Source organism: Vidua macroura, chromosome 7, assembly GCF_024509145.1.
Source record: "Vidua macroura isolate BioBank_ID:100142 chromosome 7, ASM2450914v1, whole genome shotgun sequence".
NCBI lineage: Eukaryota > Metazoa > Chordata > Aves > Passeriformes > Viduidae > Vidua > Vidua macroura.
The window spans coordinates 23,889,921-23,908,389 of record NC_071577.1 but is presented as its reverse complement, the minus strand read 5'-3'; the positions used below and the strand labels follow the sequence as shown (position 1 = coordinate 23,908,389).

Here is an 18,469-nt window from a genome sequence, read left to right as displayed (position 1 = left end):
ATCTATCTGGCATTGCTCATGAATAGTCCTGTTAATTCAGTTTTATAAGTGGAACCAACAGATCTGTTGTTTTTATTATAGTTTTTCTGTTGTTTACTTCTTTTAGGGTTTTGTCCTTGAAATAAAATTATTGTATCATAAAGCAAATGATAATTTTTTTTCAGTTTCAGCTTGTTGTCTGAAAATGAAGCTGTGACTTACAGGTTTCAAATATCAATAGAAATCACAGCAGTAAAGAAAGAATCTAGCTGCTATTTTTACTGCTTAGTTAACAAGGAAGAAGATAATTTAGTGCATATTTCATAATTTCTATAAATGTGGTGCTTAGGGGTGTGGTTTGGTGGTGGACTTGGCAGTGCTTGGTCCTGATGATTTTAGATGTCTTTTCAACGTGAAAGATTGTGATTCACTGCTGTCAGTCAAGTAGCTTGTTACACAGAAGACCCAGTAAGAGCAAATTACTGCAGTGAGGTGATTCCTTGTTACTGCTCACCTGACTTCAAGAGGTGTCTGATCCTCTGTTTTTCTTCCCACGCTGAAAGCATGCATTTGCATGAGGATCATAACTGTCACAGAGCTGCAGCTCTGCTGTGCAACACTGCTCATTTATTACTTAACAGTAGCAGTTGCTGTAAATCAGTTGTAGTGCTGATTTTATCAAGAGTACAGGATGTTCCTGGCAATGCTTATTCTCAGATTCTAGCTGCAGTCCAGCTCTCTACCAAAGTAGCTTGTTTTATGTGTTCTGTTAGTAGTCATAATCCTTTCTAAGTTCATATCTCACTGAATTTTGTCTTTCTGGAAATTAGTTTTAAGAAATTGCACACTTCTTAACTGGAATGTACTTTCTTGTCTCAGATTTAAAGAAAAAAGTAGAATGCTTTTAAAGAAAAAAGAGGACTGAACAGTGAGAGAGAAGAGAAAGCAAAGAAAGGGTAAAGTGGAGGAGTTTCTTGCTGTTCTTCAGTGATTCACCAGAAGTAATTCCTTTAGCTGTACCTCCTGCAGTTCCATCCTCTGTTTTTTTGTAGTACCTGAGTCCAAATATCTCTTCCTTCTCTCCTGTATTTCTCCTTGGGTTTAATTTCCTTGCTTTGTGAAGGAGTCAATGGGCTTTACTGCACTAGATCTTTACACTCTGTTAAAGCAAATAGACATTAGGTGAAAACTGTCATGTATTGTTTGTGTTTCATTGCTATAGCAAGTTTGGTACTGCTATCAAGAAGGTATCTCTATTGCTGAATTTAATTTTCCATGTCAGTGGCCCATTTCATTTGTTTGGATCACAGCTATGTTTTCTTTTTTAATTAGCACTCAATGGGTGCTATCATCTCATTATTTTCCAATATTCAAAGAGCTTTAGGTCCCTGTGCAGTGATGCTCTTTGCTGTTAGATGGAATACCATAGCTTGTCTTACAAATATGTTATAGAACTGAACTTCATTTAGACAATGTTCAAGGAATCACTGAGCTGTTCTGCTGGATAATCAGTTTTTCAGTTGACTGGCAGCCTGGCCTCTCTCAACTCTCACAAAGGACTTCCAGTTCCTTTCAGGAATCTAAAATACATTAGCAGAAAAAGCAGCTATGTATTGCTAGAGAGACTGCACTTCATCAGAGTTTGTTCATTTGAGATTTGCATTTAAATAACCAAATAGGATATAGGATTTTTTCAATACAGCACTTGAGCTATGAACATTGAATATACATGTACTTTAAGATGCTCTGTGAATTCTGTGAATTTTTTGAGTGAAAAAAACCAATAGTATGTCTTCAAAAATATATTTAGCCATCTGCATTGAAAGGTTATGAAGAAAATTAATCAGTAAGAGTATTGAAAGGGAAGACAGGAAGAATAAAATGAGGAAGCTGGGACAGATTAAGAAGTCGTGTATCTCTAGCAGCCTAACCAAGTAGAAAGAGTTAACAAAGGGGCAAGGGTCAAGTCTGCAATTGTATATTCACATTAGGCAGGTTTCATTTGGATTATTTCTCCTACAGCAAAGATTTCACATTTAGTATTCTATCTTTGTGACCTGAGATAGATCTGCAGATGTAGACTTACGAGGTGGTAAAGTAGATTTTCCTAACACTGGAGTAAGAGACTTTTATCAGCTTTATTCAGCTTTATCTGTGCTACTTTCTGTGTGGTTTTTTTTTTTTTTTTTTTTGTTTTTTTTTTTGTTTTTTTTTTTCTTCCTCGGAGATACCGTTCCAGCTTCCAATACACCCTTTTCCTATACATCAGGTTATATATTTGGAGGAGTTTTTTGAAAAGTGGACTTGACAACTACAGTAAATGAAGAGATCTCAATCTGAATGGGTTTGCGTGGAATTGAATGTTCTTACAGCTGAACTGTAATTTTTTTTTTGTGTGGCAGTACGTGATATGCGTGAAAACATCTGGATAATCTCATAAAATTTGTTTTCTCAGGGCAAGAAAACTGGTGGTTTGGACTTGATATTTTTATTTTTCTCCAGATACTCCATCACAAAGGGTGCAGTTTATTCTTGGAACAGAAGATGATGATGAGGAACACATTCCTCATGATCTCTTCACTGAGCTTGATGAGATCTGTTGGCGTGAAGGAGAGGATGCAGAGTGGAGGGAGACAGCAAGGTGAGCATTTTTATAACTTAAAAATCATCTGTAGGTATTGGTTGCTGGTGTATTGAGGAATGATTTCAAAGCTGTAGCAAGCTCAGGGACAGCTTTTGGATATAAAGCTTAAATAAAACCAGAATTTTAATCCTTAGTCTGCTAGTATTACAACAGCATTTGTCATTTCCCAGAGCCAAATATTTTCATTAGGATTTATAAATATAGGTCAGAGTGAACTCTGATGGGAAAAAAAAAGTAAATATACCATATATGTGAATTAAAAATCAGTGGGTCAATTCATATTTTATCTTCTAATTCAAAGAGTCTTTCTAACTTCATATTTTGTTTGAATCCTGAAGAAACTGATAAGGGAACCATTATAAAAAGATTAAAGCAAGGAATGAGATTACTTTTTGAGCAATAGAACTTTTGCGTATTCTAAGTCTCCATGAACAATTTATTTTGAGAATGAGTATTCAGTGTTGGATTATTTTATTTCTGCAAAATTAGTGGGAAAGATTTTTAGGATATATTTCTGGTGTGAAAAAGATAAAAATGGTATTGAACTTTTCTTTTAATTGTATATTTTTTTCCTTGAGCATTTAAATGGGAGATAATTTGCTTAGTTTCATTAATAATTTACATTTTACGACAATCTTTGGTTTATTTTTTGTCTTGAAACCTTAGTTCTTCCTCTCCCTGCCAGTTGTTGACAGTGTTCCTCAATGGTGCCCAAAAGTCTGTTTAATAATATATATTTGGTGGAATATAAATTGCAAAATTTCTGGAAGGATTTTGTGGATAACTATGTTTTTGGGCTGTCTGACATGAACACGGCTGGTAGTTTTCTTTCTAATTTTACTGCAAATTTCTGCTTTCCCAGAGGGCCAAAACTTTTCTATGACCTTCCCTTCCATTATCTGTTCATAGGCAGCATAGACAGATGCTAAATATAGATTTTTATGTGTAGAAAATTCTCATATGGGGATTGTGCTGCAAAAGGAAGGCAGTAATGTTCCTAAATAATCTTATTAATATTCAGAGAGAGAAAATCTAATCAAGGTAATCATCTGCAATGTTCTCATACTGATTAGGAATACATAGAACCTCTCTAGGAGGGGTATTAACTTCTGTTGAAATTAAAAAGTAAAAATCACTGTGTGTTATGTTATTTTTAATCAGGGAAACAGCAACTTTAGCTCAACTTTTAAAAAAATCCCTTTGCAAATTATCAAAGATTTATGTTTATGAAAATTTTAACAATTTCTGTCAGCAAGTGGTTCTGATGAAGATAGAATTCAAAAAGAGTAGGTGAAATAAATTTCTGTATCAGTTGATCTGTCTATATGTACACCCTTCTCAATTGTTTGTGAAACGAAGAATTAAAAATGTTTAATAGAAATGATATTGTTGAAAAAAGGCAGGAGGAAAACAGCCAAGAAAACTACATTTTTGGAGCTCAGAAAATACAAGAATGACATAATAGCTAATAGTAAAATTTTCTTTAGCTTTAGCAGTAAGATGGAAAGAAAGGAAGAGTGGGGCTGCTGTGTGGAAAGAACTGGCTAAGATAAATGGTCTTTTTCAGTTTGGATACCCTAATTTCAGACTGCATTTGACATGGGGTGACTGGTTAGAAAAGGAAGAGATGGCAAGGAAATGACCAAATTCAAAATGGAGATAAGACTCAAAGTGCTTCTCTGTGCAAATAAGAGAGTGCTATAATTTCCATCCCAGAAAGGAGAAAGAACACTTATTTAATGGGTAGGGCAATTCCTGCCTCTCTGTGAGTCTGTCAGGTGTGCTGTACTAATCCAAACACAGCAATACTATTAAAGGATAAAAATGATGGGGGCAAACAGAGCCCTTATAGTCCAATTTCAGAGCCATACAATGCTTGAAGGAAAGAAAAATTATAGACTTGGAGATAAGTGGAAAATTGGATAAAATGCTGTACAGTGGTATGTGATGTCAGACTAAGTTAATAATGCTCTTTAATCAGATAATTGATTTTTGTTTTTTCTGACAAAGAAAAAACAGTGGATCTAAATTCTTCTAAGTAAAGCATTTGATATGGTACAGCAGTGGGAATGTATTACTTAAACTGCATTATAGTGTAGAAATTGTAATAGGTCAGGAACGATTTGAAGAGGTGCAGCAGGCCATGCTGAGAGATTATACTATTAGTGTGAAAGGTAGTGACAGCTAGCTTTTGAGGAATTAGGCTTAGTAAATAGATTTATTATTGAATTAAAAAATGGGATTATAATAAGGAAACTTGGTGATAATAAGAAATTAGAAGGTATTTCTCTAGAAGTAGAGGTACTCCTCTAGATAAAGGTATCATACACAAAGAACCAAGTGGCATTGAGTAGAGTAATAGAAATGGGATGGTGTTTAATATGCAAGATCATGTGCTTAGAAACTAATGCAGTGGGTCACTTTAAATACCTGTGGTTGAGTCAGGACTTCAAAATTATTGATTTGACTAAAAGCATGGTATGGAGAAGATACAACCTGAATTTGTGGCTGTTCCAGGCTTATTGTATATTTTTCATCTGTGTGCAAAATGTCACTTGGAAATATTTATAAATCTTACTGTTTGGCTTTGGATGTAGTTTCAGGTAGAGATTAATTACATTTAATGAGAGTGATAGCACTAAATGGTTATGCATTCATTTCACCAAGCTCTGCACTTGGTGCACCTGGACTGAAGTGTTGGGTTGACTCTGATGAAGTACATCTGTATCTTGGTAATTTCATTTTGATTGAAAGTGCACTGGACTTTTCTGTTCCAGAATCTGATTTAGACTGTCCCATCCATGGAATTAGATAGTGACCAGAATGGAATGAATAGCTTGGTTATGTTCATGCAGGGGTAAAATTATTTTTTTTTCCTCCATCAATTGATTTCAAGCCAGAAGAAACACATACCTTTTAAAATCAATAGTCATTCTTAGAACAATTTTTGTATGTGGCCCAGCTGTACAGTCATGCATTCTCTATGGAGATGATGCACAGTTTCTATTCTGGAGAAAAAAAAAAAAATCTGGTAAGTTTGTGGAGAAACATGCTGAAGTGTAACAGTTGGATTTATTTTATACACCCAAATAGTGTAGCTGCAAGGTGCAGCTGTTGGGAAAGCAGTTCATGTGTCATGGCTGGAAAGTGGTGCCTGATTTGTAGCAAGTTTTACCCAGACTTTTGGGACTCATTTATCTGCTAGTATTAACCAAAAATATCTGGAGAATATCACTATCTTTATGGAGCAGAAAAAATTATGTAGTAAGGAGGAAAACAGAAAGAACCTTGGAACCAGGAGGAAAGTGCTTAAGCTTAAATTTTAATACACAGTTAGGAAAATAGTGTGTCCATAGTTTAGAAAGTAAATTGTCAATAGTGACTAGAAAATTGATGGCTTGGGGAAAGTTAGGAAGTGTAATGAATTTTCCCTGGATCTAAACTTTTGTCCAAAGAAACTGGGTCACAAGAAACATAAGTTTCTCACTCCTGCTTTGTTCCTGACATGCTTGTGTTCTTTGGTTGGTTTTCAAATTGATGTGGGCAGGCACAAGCTCATGTGGAAATTTGTACAGATTGAAAGATTACATTAAAACCATTTACTGATGAGTTAATGGGTTGTGAGTACATACTCCATCTCTCTGCTGCAGACACACCACACTACAAAATAGATAAAATACAGTCACCCAATTCATATTGTGCAGAAGCTGCAGTAACTGTGTCTAAAATGAAGCATATGCCTGAGAAAGTGATGAAGATGGTTTTAGAGGCTAGGACACATACATAAGGTGTGTGTACACACACTAGCCTGAGTAATATTTTTCCTATAGTAACATGCCTTGCTGAAACTCTTGTTGGCATATTTTTTCCTAGCAAGCATTCTATCAGAGGATCTAAACTGTGTTATCAGTAGACCTATGCCAGTCTTTACCAGTAAAAGAAAGCTGGAAGGATGAAAGTGCTCTTCCATGCAATGAGACATAGCAGAGATAGCTCCAGATATGTTCCAGTCACATGGGATGTGTGTGACATGAGCTCAATAGGGACCAGTGGTGTTTCCCAAGAAACTACGAAAGGCTTTTATCTCTCAATCATACCAATTTAAGGGGTTAACTGCAAAAGTAAATGTATTTAAATTTGTCTTTGGGAAACTAAAAGGAGTAAAAAATTGGCAAATTGGGATCTATGCCTGAGTTTGTATTTCAAAGCCATTTCTGTCATGGAGCCTTGCTCACGAATTCAGAGGATTGATGAAATAGTATTATGATTTTTAAAACTACTGAACACTTATAATTGAAAGACTCTGCATAAGATTAGAGTTGTTTTATGTTTTACTGCTACTGTTTTTCATTTGATATGTTAAATAAGGATTATCTGAAATAACAGGAATATTTTGGAAAAGACAAAAGGTGATAAACTGTATGATGATAGTCTCTTGATGATTAATAAACTTAAGATATGCTTATTAAAATCAAAATAGAAATTTATTCCAAACATAGAATGCTGTCAGCTGGACATGATTTAATTCCATATCCTGGCCTGTTGGCTCAATTGAGTAACAATGTATGATAATGTGTTTAAACACCTAACTTGCAGCAGCAGCAGGAAATGGGGTGCAACCCATACAATGTACTATTCCAGTTCATGGAAACCCAGATGATCACATGGCAAGTGTAATTATTTGAGCAATAGCAATAGTTTCCTATGGATTTTTATGCACCAATGTGTAAGCTTTAATGCCTGACACTATAAACTCTAATTAAAGCTATTTTCATGATTTAGACTTCTCTTCTGTGTCCCTAGTATGTTACAAGCTCTGATAATACGACTGCCTCTGTCCGGTCACCTGTCTCAGACTTTTAAGAACATGTTTGTCTTTTATTGGTCTTTTAAAATCTGTTTACAACTGGTCAGTAGATTTAAATTAGGAAATATCTAGGACAGACTGCAGCAGCATAATCAGATAAGCAATGTTGAAGACTGACTTACATGATCAAAGGGTAATGACAGTATGAGGTTTCTGATGATATTTTGTCAAACTCTGTGCTTGGATCATTGTTTTTAGAATACATGGAGCATAATTTTTAATTTTTTTTTCTGAATCAGCATAAGAGATATAGCAAGCTAAGCATAGAAATAATAAGCACTAATAATAATACATAATAACAGAAATAATTAAGAATACTCAAGCATAAAGATTTTCTAAATCTCCTAAAGAGATTAGAAACATGCATGAAAATGGAGGTTTGAGAAGAGAAAAATGTAAGTATTTTGCAGAGTCTTGGGAGATGGTTTAAACAGGACAATAAATGCACTATATTTGTGATCCTGTGGATACAAATAGGTACGGCACATTTTTCAGCTTGGAAACAATAGTGCCATTAGCAAGATAGGAGCAGCCTCTTCTTAGGGAGTTCAAGTGTAATTGCAAAATGAAAAAAATTTAAGAATTATTTTTCCTTCTCACATGCTTCTTCTCTGAGTTGTTGTAGGCCTCCCTTTAAAAGCATCACTTTTAATTTGATGGGGAGAAGTGTGTTAAATTGTGTTTAATGTCCCTTTGGACCTGGTTTTGAAAATTTATTTGGAAAATCTCATTTGCATATGCAAATTCAATTTCATGGTTCGGCTTTGTGGAAGCAAATTTTTGTGCTGTGTCCTCCTTGCTGCTTCTCTGGAGGAATGCAAAGGTGAAGGGGATGGGCTGGGAAGGGAAAAGAGAATTCAGCAAAGGGGGTGGGAAACAGGTTTGATGAAGAGTAAAGAGTTCTCATGGGCAAAGACAAGGTACAGAACCTGGCCAGTTTCCTCACAGAGGAAATGGAGGGAAAATGTTTAGATACAAAGAGGAGGAGAGGGTAGACATAGGACAGTGGAGAGATTTTGAACAACCCAAGGAGTTGAGGCAAATTGTCTCTATGAATAATGAGGGAATGATTAGAAGGCAGCTGGGACAGTTCCAAGAAATTGAATACATCAGGAAGGGAGCAGATATGCTGATGATGAGTGGGTCAGTGAAGTGGTGGCTGCTTGCAGGATGCCAGCAAAAGGGGAAGAACTTGGTACACAAGGACTGAAAGGAGGAAAGTGTCTAAACTGTGGGTACACTTGTGTATTTTACAAGTAGGAGCAGAGCTAGACATGTGGCCCAGGAACAGAAGAGGACAGCAGTGATAGCTGCTTTGCTGGGCTGTGAGGCTTGGTAAAACTGGAAATTCCTCAGCCTTAGAGGTCTTAAGGCTTTACATTTCCCTGCTGTCTGGAAATGTGTGAAGATGCTGTACAGATGTGAGGCTCTGCTTGACTTCTCTGCTGCCATGTCCCTATAAAACAGCTGAGAGCTGTAGAGTCAAGCAGTACAGGTGTGTGCTGTGCCTGCAGCTGTTCAAACCTTGCTAGGCTGGTGGGTTGCAGGGCTCCACACAGCAACATCCCTGTGTGACTTCTCAGATGTTTGTTTGTTTGTTCGTTTAATATTCTTTTAACATTTTAAGTGCAATATTTTTCAATAGAGAATTCAGTCCCAAGCAAGTTCATCTGGCTGGATGGTAACAAAAGACTTGATCCTTTCATGCCAGTTTCATATATCCTTTTACATTACTGAAGTTTCTCCAGACTCCTTTTCATACAACTTGTTATTCTATCACAGAAATATCTTTGTATGCGAAAGAATTAGTCAAAGTTCTTGTAGAGTGCAAAGATAATTGCTTAATATATTTTTCTTCATCTCTGTGGTCAGAACTTAACCTCAAAAATGACATAATACAGCATTATATGGAAAGAATAGGCAACAAAAGTTTCTCATATTTCCTAAAAAGGAAGAATAAAGTGAAATCTAAAGACGTGTTTAACATCTTTGTCTGTATTTCAGCATCCATAGAGGTAATTAATTTTTCATTTCTTATGCACAATGGAGTTATAAAATTGATTGTTTGTATAGGTGGTTGAAGTTTGAAGAAGATGTAGAGGATGGGGGAGAGAGGTGGAGCAAACCCTATGTTGCCACACTGTCACTTCATAGCTTGTTTGAGCTGAGGAGCTGCATCCTGAATGGCACAGTTCTTTTGGACATGAGAGCTAACTCCATAGAAGAAATTGCAGGTATGTATCAATGTTTCATGTATTGGTTATGAAAATTATTTAATAAAAACTAAATGCTTACCAAGAAAGCTATTGCATAATAATCAGTTCCGTTTAGAAACTCCTAGGAAATATTTTTCTCAATGTACTAGAAAAGAAACTCATGTCTGGCACAGTTAGTAAATATTCTATTTATATTTTTTATGTGGAATCTGCCTCTTTAAGAATCAGTTTTTGAATAAAGAGGAGAATTAAAATGGAAGAAAGAGGGCAGTTTGGTTCTATTTAATTAGAGCTGGCATGTTCTCTGCTCCTGCTATGCTGCCTCACGTGAACGAGGCGTGTGCTAACTTTCACAAACTTAATCTACTGCTATGCTAATTGCAGGCAATCTAGATAAAAAAAAAAAAACCCAAAATATAGGGAAGTATTTATTGCAATTAAGTTACATGAAAACAGACATGTCTCTGAGCTGAGAATGAAATCAGGAGTAAGGATACAATGTAAGTTTTAAAAATATGTTTTAGGTACATAAACTTCTTAAGATAAAGTTGAGTGCATTTTTTTTTCCAATAGAAGTTTATTTGGCAGTTGCAATTCTACAGTTTGTGTGAGCAAGACAAAACATAATGGATGAGTCTTCTCTCCCAAAAGTATAAGTGAGATTGAGACTAAATGCCATTTCCTGCTTTCCTGCTGTTTCCCTTAAAGACTGTAACTAGTTTAGGAAAGATACAAAAGACAAAGCAATAAAATTTTCTAACACTCAAGATTATCAAGAAAACTGCTTTGTGAATGATATATAAATCTATGTAACTCCCATGTAAAATTTATTTTACTTATTTAAATTGGAGGGGAGATATTGTTTGGTGGGCTATATTTAACAGTGGAATTAAAATTGGCTCAGATAGTGGTAGCTGCTTTTTGTATTTATTTTTCCCAAATTGTTTATGTCAAACTGATGCAAGATATTATTAATACAAATCTGCAGAATGTTGTGTGGGTTTCTACTCTGTGCCGAGATCTGATTCTTCCATGAGTCATAGACTGAATTAGACCTTGAAAATTTGTCTTGATAAAGATAAAAGATAAACATGGAGAATAAAAAGCAGCTAGTTTGAATGAACAAAGGTGTCTATCAGTATGTTGCTTTATTATTTATTTAAAAAAAATTAAGAAGTACTTTGGTCAGCTGCTTGATGTCCTTGTATTACTTTTTTGCTTAAATAGTACACTGGGTTTTTCAATCTTGACTTTTACATTCTTAATCCAGAAATCACTCAACTTTGTCTGTACTCAGCTAAGAAAGCCCTTCCAGAATTGTTTTTTTAGTAGGTAAAAAAAGTAAGGATGAATGCAAAAGAACCCCAACTTCAGTGAACATCCTTTTTTTCCCTGTTTTTGGAAGATATTGTATATTTTCCAATATAGTGAGGCCCAAATTAATTACTGTTTATAATCTCAATCCTTAGTTTTAGTGATTTTGTTTCAGTTAAGGTGGCCAAGGATTTCCGCATTCGTAATACTAACGTTGAAACTCACCACAGATGTAAGTTGTTCTTCAGTAGAGAATTTGGGGAGTTACCCTCATGCTATTATAAGTCAGCCGTAGTTGTGGCTTATCCTGGTTTGTTGATTAGGAAAACCTATTCTGAGAAGAGGCTTTAGGATGACTTTCATTAAATGGCATGTACCATTTTCATTTAAAAAGTATCTGTTGTTGTGGCAGATTTGGATGCATTTTATTGTATTATTTGCTTGAAGTGGTAGGCATCCCTTTCTGGTTAGGTGACCTGACACATGACAAGGTCTGCATGGGCTGTGCTTGGTCTTTGAGAGAAGATAATGTTTTTCCTTCTCTGCAGATTCAATAAGCAATGAACTATTCTTTTTTTTTAAAAAAAGCTTTGCAGCAGGTGCTTTAGGCAAGTGAATCGTTCTGTAAATTACTCACATTCTGTCAGGTTTCTTTGAAGAGATTTATTTTTTTTTCTATCAAGAAAAAAAGTAGCTTAAGACTCAAGAAATAAAGTAGCTACTCCAATTGCTTTTCTCTGTTAATATTATTTGTGCTGTAGCAATGCTGTTTAACTTTTCTTCTTTAGGAGAGTTTGTGAAAACAGGTTATGCCCTACAGTTTTAAGGAGTACTCCTGAATTAAATTTAATTGTTCTGCTTCTGATTCATAGTTTAAGCTTTTGATTTTTTTAAGGCAATCTTCTGATAATTTTTAAGGCAATCTTTTGATGCATTGCTATAATGCATCATCTTTTGAGAACAAATACATTACTTGTGTACATGTACTTTCCTCTTACTTGCCTTTGTTAGCGAGAAATGTGTGCTGTGTATTTATTGGTAATGTCTCGCTATCTGGGCTATATTCCAATATCAAATTACATTGCTATTAATGCAATGCCAGTCTTCATATCCTGAAAGAGATGTACTTAAATTTTATTGCTAAATTGAGACTAAGAATTCCTATTTGTTTTAGTCAAGGCTTTTAATCTATAAACACTCACTAAGGCATTAAACTCTTAGCGCTTAGCCCTTGAGAATTTCTATTATTAAAGTCTGTGTATTTTAGAACATTAATGGACTTGTGGTAAAATGTACAGATGAAAGCCACCTTTCATGTTTGCATGGTTTCCAGAACCATGTATTTTGTATTTTATCCCTAGAAACACTGACAGTTCTGCGTAAAAATATTTTGGTACTGTTTATGTGGTGAGAATTTTAAAATCATCCTCTATTCCAGCATGTCCATTCTCTATTAGATCTTTTTTATTCTGTCATATTTAAAAATTACTTCACCTACAAGATTGTGATTTCTTTGGACAGGCACACAATTTTCCTTGTTGTAAAAGAGCTTATTCATACCTATGATGCTGAAATCGCAGACAGCATCTTGTTATAATACAGACTTCTGAGGTGAATTTCCAACACTGTCATCATACATCAGAACAGCATGGTTGTTCCTGAATTTTTCAAATTGTTTTTAATTTTTGTAAGATGGATTTTGCTTCTCTTGAAAAGAGCTCAGTTCCTCAGCTGAACTTTATCCCGTTTAAAAATGCAATTTTTATTACACATATTTTAGGGGAATTATTACTATTTCTAATACGTGACATTATTTTTCATATGTCTTTGCAGTGACTCCTGTATCAGTAAGTTAGCACTCCATGCACGAGGAATTCCTTTGAACATTATGTAGTAATATTTTATCGATCACTTCTGTATAGAACATATGCTAAAAGGAAGTCTGAAAAATCTATGTAATCAAAACAGTTTATTTTGGAACTTGTCTCCTGAGGCTGTATTTGCCAGAATCTGGCGGTACCATTAGAGAGCAGCTTCACTGTGTTGTTCAAGTTGGCAGATGAAAATGTTCTCTTTTGATATTTTCATTTAGTTCCTTTGAAACCATGTAGATTCTCAGATTACCATCTGGTTTTTTGATTATAACCACTGAATGAACCCAAAAGGTTCCTCTATTTAACATATGATGCCATTTTCTGTTGTTTGGTTCAAAAACTATTCAGTCCAGCCTTTAATGGCAATACTTTCTTTACAGCATGAACCACAGAACTTGCATATTCTTGTAGTTGTGCGGAGTGTTCTGTGAACAAATGTCAAACCTTGTCAAATACAAACTGTGGCCTCTGTTGCACAGTGGAGCTTTGGTGACTTGCACATATTTGAAATATTCCCATTTATTTTAAATGGTTTAATTATAATAATGGTTTCTTTCTAAAATTAAATTTTAAATCGACCCTTCCTTTCCAATCCCAAGATCTGACTATTTTTTCCAAAGCAGTCTTTTGTATGTTCATCACGACTGAATTTTCAATCTGTGTAACAGCTTAATCTTGTGATTGAGGTCACCAGGCTCTGTGCTCAGCAACTCAGGGCATTACATTCCAAGTGTGCAGTTGTATTGATTTCATTAATATCATGTTAAGCTTTCAATCTGAACAAGTCTTCTTTTACCTTTGTTTGCTTTAAGCTGTATTATTCCATAATAACCATATATTTTAACTGGCTCAAGTTGAAATTTTATTTCACTGGAGTCTCTTGTTTCATCTGCAGCACTCACACTGTGTTATGTTTCTGACAGTGCTTTTATGGTACATTTAACTTTTATTACAAACACTGTAATAAAGCGGAGGATTGCCTGTGAGTAATCTGCTTCTCTGTTTGACCCTACACTTGTCTTTTGTTCAGCTTTCACCTTCTTGCTTACCAAGTTTTCCACATTTGTTTGATTTATTTTCAGCTTAGCATGTGGTAATAACCTCTGCAGAGAAACTGTCAGGTTTTGTTCCTTTGTCTGTGGGTAAATTGTAGATCTTGTACCAACTTCTAAGTAGCACTGTCTTTTTCTGTGGTTGTTTTGTGTTTTCCCAAGTTAACACAACTGTAGGAATCTTTTTAGATTGCAGAAGTCAATCTCAGCTTGCAAAATTTATTTTTTATGAGACATTCACTGTGCCTGCAGTTCTGAACTGCAAGCTGGGAATTTTGGCCTTGTCTCTGCAATTTATGGTTTTATGCAATACTTGCTCCTGTTCCTCAGTAAAATGTACTGATGTACTGTTATTTTAAAAAGCAGACATTTTTCATTCTTTCTTTTCTTTTCAAGTATGTTAACTGAATATTTGAACCAAATAATTTCAGGTAAAACTAGAAACAGAATCTGTGTCTCGAAGCACTGAAGTGCTCTGCCCCCTTGGATGAACTGCTAAATCTGCCAGCTTAGCTAGCTTGTTCATAATCACCACTGTAAATGATGCAAATGGGTCTTGGTTCACAAGTGCAGCCCAGGAATCCTAATTGTTTATATTACTGCTCCTGCCTGACTCACTAGGGAAGGATATATTTGGGTTCCTCTTTAGAGACCCATGAAGATAAAGGACAGTGCTCCACCTGATTGTCTTCCATAAAGTGATGCATTAGGGTTGCTTGGTTTTTTTCTTCCCTGTCTTTAAGGGCAATGACCACAATCCAGAATAACTTTGGCTTTTAAGTTAGGTTTTGTAATCAGCTATCACTGCAATCGTGATGCACGCAGAAGCCTGTGTTTTTTGTATTTTGTCATTAATCTCTCATTTTGTCCTACAACTGTACAGTTATAAAATTTGGAAGTCTGAATGCCAGCACCCTTGCTGGTAGATACTGAATGCAGTTTCTGCTGTAAACTGTCTGTGCCAATCTACATCAGGAGAATGAGCCCAGTAATTTCTTTTTGGACTTCACAGGTATTTTGATACAAATGCAGTATGTTTTCTATAAATTTATTCTTTGTTTCACCTGAACATTCTGTGCATGAAGTGATGAGCACATTGCAAACCTGGTGCAGTGGGGAGCGAGCAGCTGCCGCACTTGAGAGCCTCCTTACTGTCCATTTGCCTGGACCTGTGGGGACTCCACGTGGGTCTGGCCACGTGTCTCTGTACAAAGCTGCAGTGAGTAACAGACCCCTCCAGAGTGAGTGGAAGTAGCCAGCCTGCTTTTGCATCCTTGCCGACTCTAGAGGTGGGACAGATGGAATTTTCTTAGCTGGGCCACACATGAGCCATGCTGCATTTGAACTGATACAAATTGTCTGCACCCCAGTGCTGTAATTCACAGCCTGGGTAAATAGTTCACACGTGGTGATGAGTTATAGCTCAGTTACTGTAATAGCTTGTTAAAGTACTCACATTGCTTACATTTACTTACAAAATTAATTTTATACAGATGATGTATTGCAAATGAGTCTGAATGGAGAAAACATTCTTGAAATTACATGAAACCCCAAGTTTCTTTGAATTCTTTTAAATGACCAGGTCAGGGAGAGTATCTGTTTTTAACAGCTTGAAAAAATTATTTCATGGTTCCAGTATCAACCAAGATTCCTTACTGAAGAAACATCCTACTTTATCCTACTTTATCATACTGTCTTGATGTCAGCAGAAATGCTACAGTGTGAGCATTTAACAGAATGGGTAACACTGTGCTGCTGGATATTCCACAGGTTCCACATCCCTCTGAAAGCTTCATATGGTAGTGAAGCGTCCTTGAAAAATGGAATGGTAAACTGTATCTCTGGCTAGAAGGGGGCTGTGCAGAATTTAAAAGGACATTCAAGAGGAAAATTCTTTAAAACAAAGATTCTTTACTCCCTTTTTTTTTCATATAGAGTGTGAAGAAATGGCTGCCTGTTCTAGATACAAAAGTGAAAACCAGGGCTTTGAAAACATGTACGGCTTCAACTGATGTGAAGGCTCTTCTACTTACAGGATTAAGTGATTACAGTCTATTTTGAAAATTATTTGTTTAAAATGCTCCTTTTGGCCTTTTACTCTTGGAACTTAACCATGCTGCTCTTGTTTTCAAGACAATCTTCGCAATTAAGAGTGTTACTGATATTGTAGGGGCCTGGGCTTTTAAAAAAATATTTTGAGAAGCTTGGGAAGAAACTGAAAAGGAATCCCATGATAGGGGTGGATGGACACAGTCTTTCTTATTCCAGCTCATATCTGTGCAGGGCTTGAAAAAAAGGGTCAAAATACAGTGATCTGTCTGAAATTTGACTGTATTTAAGCTCCTACAGCTACTACTGCAACTGGGTCTATGTTAAAAGAATGGCAGCTAGAAGGAAATACCAAGGCAAGAAAGCACATCTTCACTCTTTCCAAAACTAAATGCATCTTCTCTTATTACACATGGTAGCAGTGCTTCAGTAAAAGGGAAGTAATTGTAAAAACCCAAAAACTCTAGGTAAGCCACTTTCTTCTTTCTGGCAGGAAATAAAAACTCTTAGTCACCACACTGGCACCAACTCTGTGGCTTCTCTGGCTGTTAACAAGTCTAGCAGAGCATCCTAGGGGAAGGAAGAGGATAGGGATTTGATTTTCTTTTTCCTGTAATTTTCTCTCCTAAATGATATCCTTAAATATTGACATCATCCTCAGCAGTTGATATATTTTAATATTTTATGTTAAATATACTGTTATTCCAGGAATGACACCAAACAAGTAGAGTTGCATTTTTCGGTTTGACCACAACCCTAAATTTATGTGCCCTAGAGGAAACCTTTTTTTCAGCTCTTCCTTTGGATTCCTGTACTAAGGGCAGAGGTGTATCTTAAAAAGCAATAGAGTAGAGGAGGAAAATAAATATTTTTCTTGGAGCAGGAGACTGGTTTCCATTTATGTGTTGCAAATTCTTGTCTACTTAAAATATTCTACTGAAAACTTCCCTTGAACTTGAACCCTCTCCTTTGGCTTTCTGTCATGTACCTTGCTGCTATGCTTCCCTCCCTCTCTTTCTCTGTCTCTTTTCATTAGGGTCTAGAGCAATTAAAAAAAGCCTCTGTCTAGAGTGCAGAGATAACTGACCTGATGGTGTTCGAGTTAACCCTGGACATAAAAGTTCCCTTCAGGCTCAGGTGAAGCACCCTGAAGATAGAGTTTACTAGTTTGGGCACAATATGGGGCAACATTACTCCTTGGTATGAGCTGTTTGTTCAGCCCTGTGGCTGATACTGCACAGGATGTAGTTGCTGGGGGGGATCCAGCGCAACACTGAAAACCTGTGCCTGATTCTTCATTGCAAAGTCTGGATACATCGCTCATGGTCACATCTGTTGGCAGCTGCATTTACCCAGACCCCATCCTTGTCCTTCTGTGTGGATGTCACTGTAGATGTCATTGTAGACTTGCTGGTAGCCTCTCCATCACAAGTGAAACACGCAGATTTCTTCTTGTTCAGGTCTCAAGCAGGTGTGTAATACATCGGCTTGTTATGTTGATATTGAGGGCATCCGAAAAACTTGTGTATTTTGAGTGTATAGTGAGTGCATAGGTGACTGTTAGCAAACTCTGCTTTTAACCAGCATAGTTATTCAATGCCTTTTATTATCTCCTATTGCTCCTGGCTGTTATCAAAGACATGACAAATAATGTCTCTACTGATGATGCATCTGCTTTTTATTTTTCCTGCTCTGCTTGCTTTTCCACTGAGTTTACTGGCAGATATGAATCTGACTCCAGCACAGAATCATGAGCTGTCTGGATTTTCAGTACAAGGAGTTTTGGACTCAGCTTATTGTATCACTATTTTTATTCAGTACAGTTTCTTCCAATTGATATACAAGGGCAGTGTGTACTGAAATTCTGTATCAAAGCATATATAACAGCATTTTTCCCCTTAATTTTTCTGTTAAGCATCATTACTGTTGGTAGCAGTATTTCCCCAAATAATAATTAAAAAAAAAAATCCCACAAAATTCTCAACAATTCTTTCCCATTTGAAACACATAATTCATGTCACAGAATCATGGAATCATAAAGTGGTGTGGGCTAGAAAGGAACCATAAAGATCATCTAGTTCCAATCCCATTACTGTAGACAGGGACACCTTTAAGTAGACCAGATTGGTCAAAGCCACATCCAACCTTGCCTGCAACACCTCCAGGGATGTGGCATCCACAGTTTCCCTGGGTAACCTGTTCCAGTGCTTCAGCACCCTCACAGTAAAGAATTTTTTCCTAATAATTTTAAACTACTCTCAATTTAAATCCATTACTCCTTGCCTTGTTACTACGTGCCCTTGTAAACAATCTTGCCCTATTTTTCCTCTAAGTTCCTTTTAAGTACTGGAAGGCTGCAATTAGGTCACCCCAAAGCCTTCTCTTTTCCAGGCTTAACAATCCCAGTTGTCTCAGCCTGGAGCTTGCCTGCATGATGCTTCCTGTAGCTGGAGCAGGATGGATTCATCCACCTC

At 36.3% G+C, this 18,469-nt stretch overlaps 1 protein-coding gene across 6 annotated transcripts in view; it reads left to right on the top strand.

Annotated features, from left to right (window-relative positions):
• The window catches only part of SLC4A10 (solute carrier family 4 member 10), a 187,066-nt gene that overhangs the window by 111,187 nt on the left and 57,410 nt on the right, over nt 1-18,469 (top strand). For all 6 annotated transcript variants that reach the window (XM_053982049.1, XM_053982052.1, XM_053982048.1 and 3 more), the window contains 2 exons: nt 2,482-2,620; nt 9,564-9,724. In XM_053982049.1, coding sequence (XP_053838024.1) covers nt 2,482-2,620; nt 9,564-9,724 — 300 coding nt within the window. The remainder of the gene's footprint in view (nt 1-2,481; nt 2,621-9,563; nt 9,725-18,469) is intronic.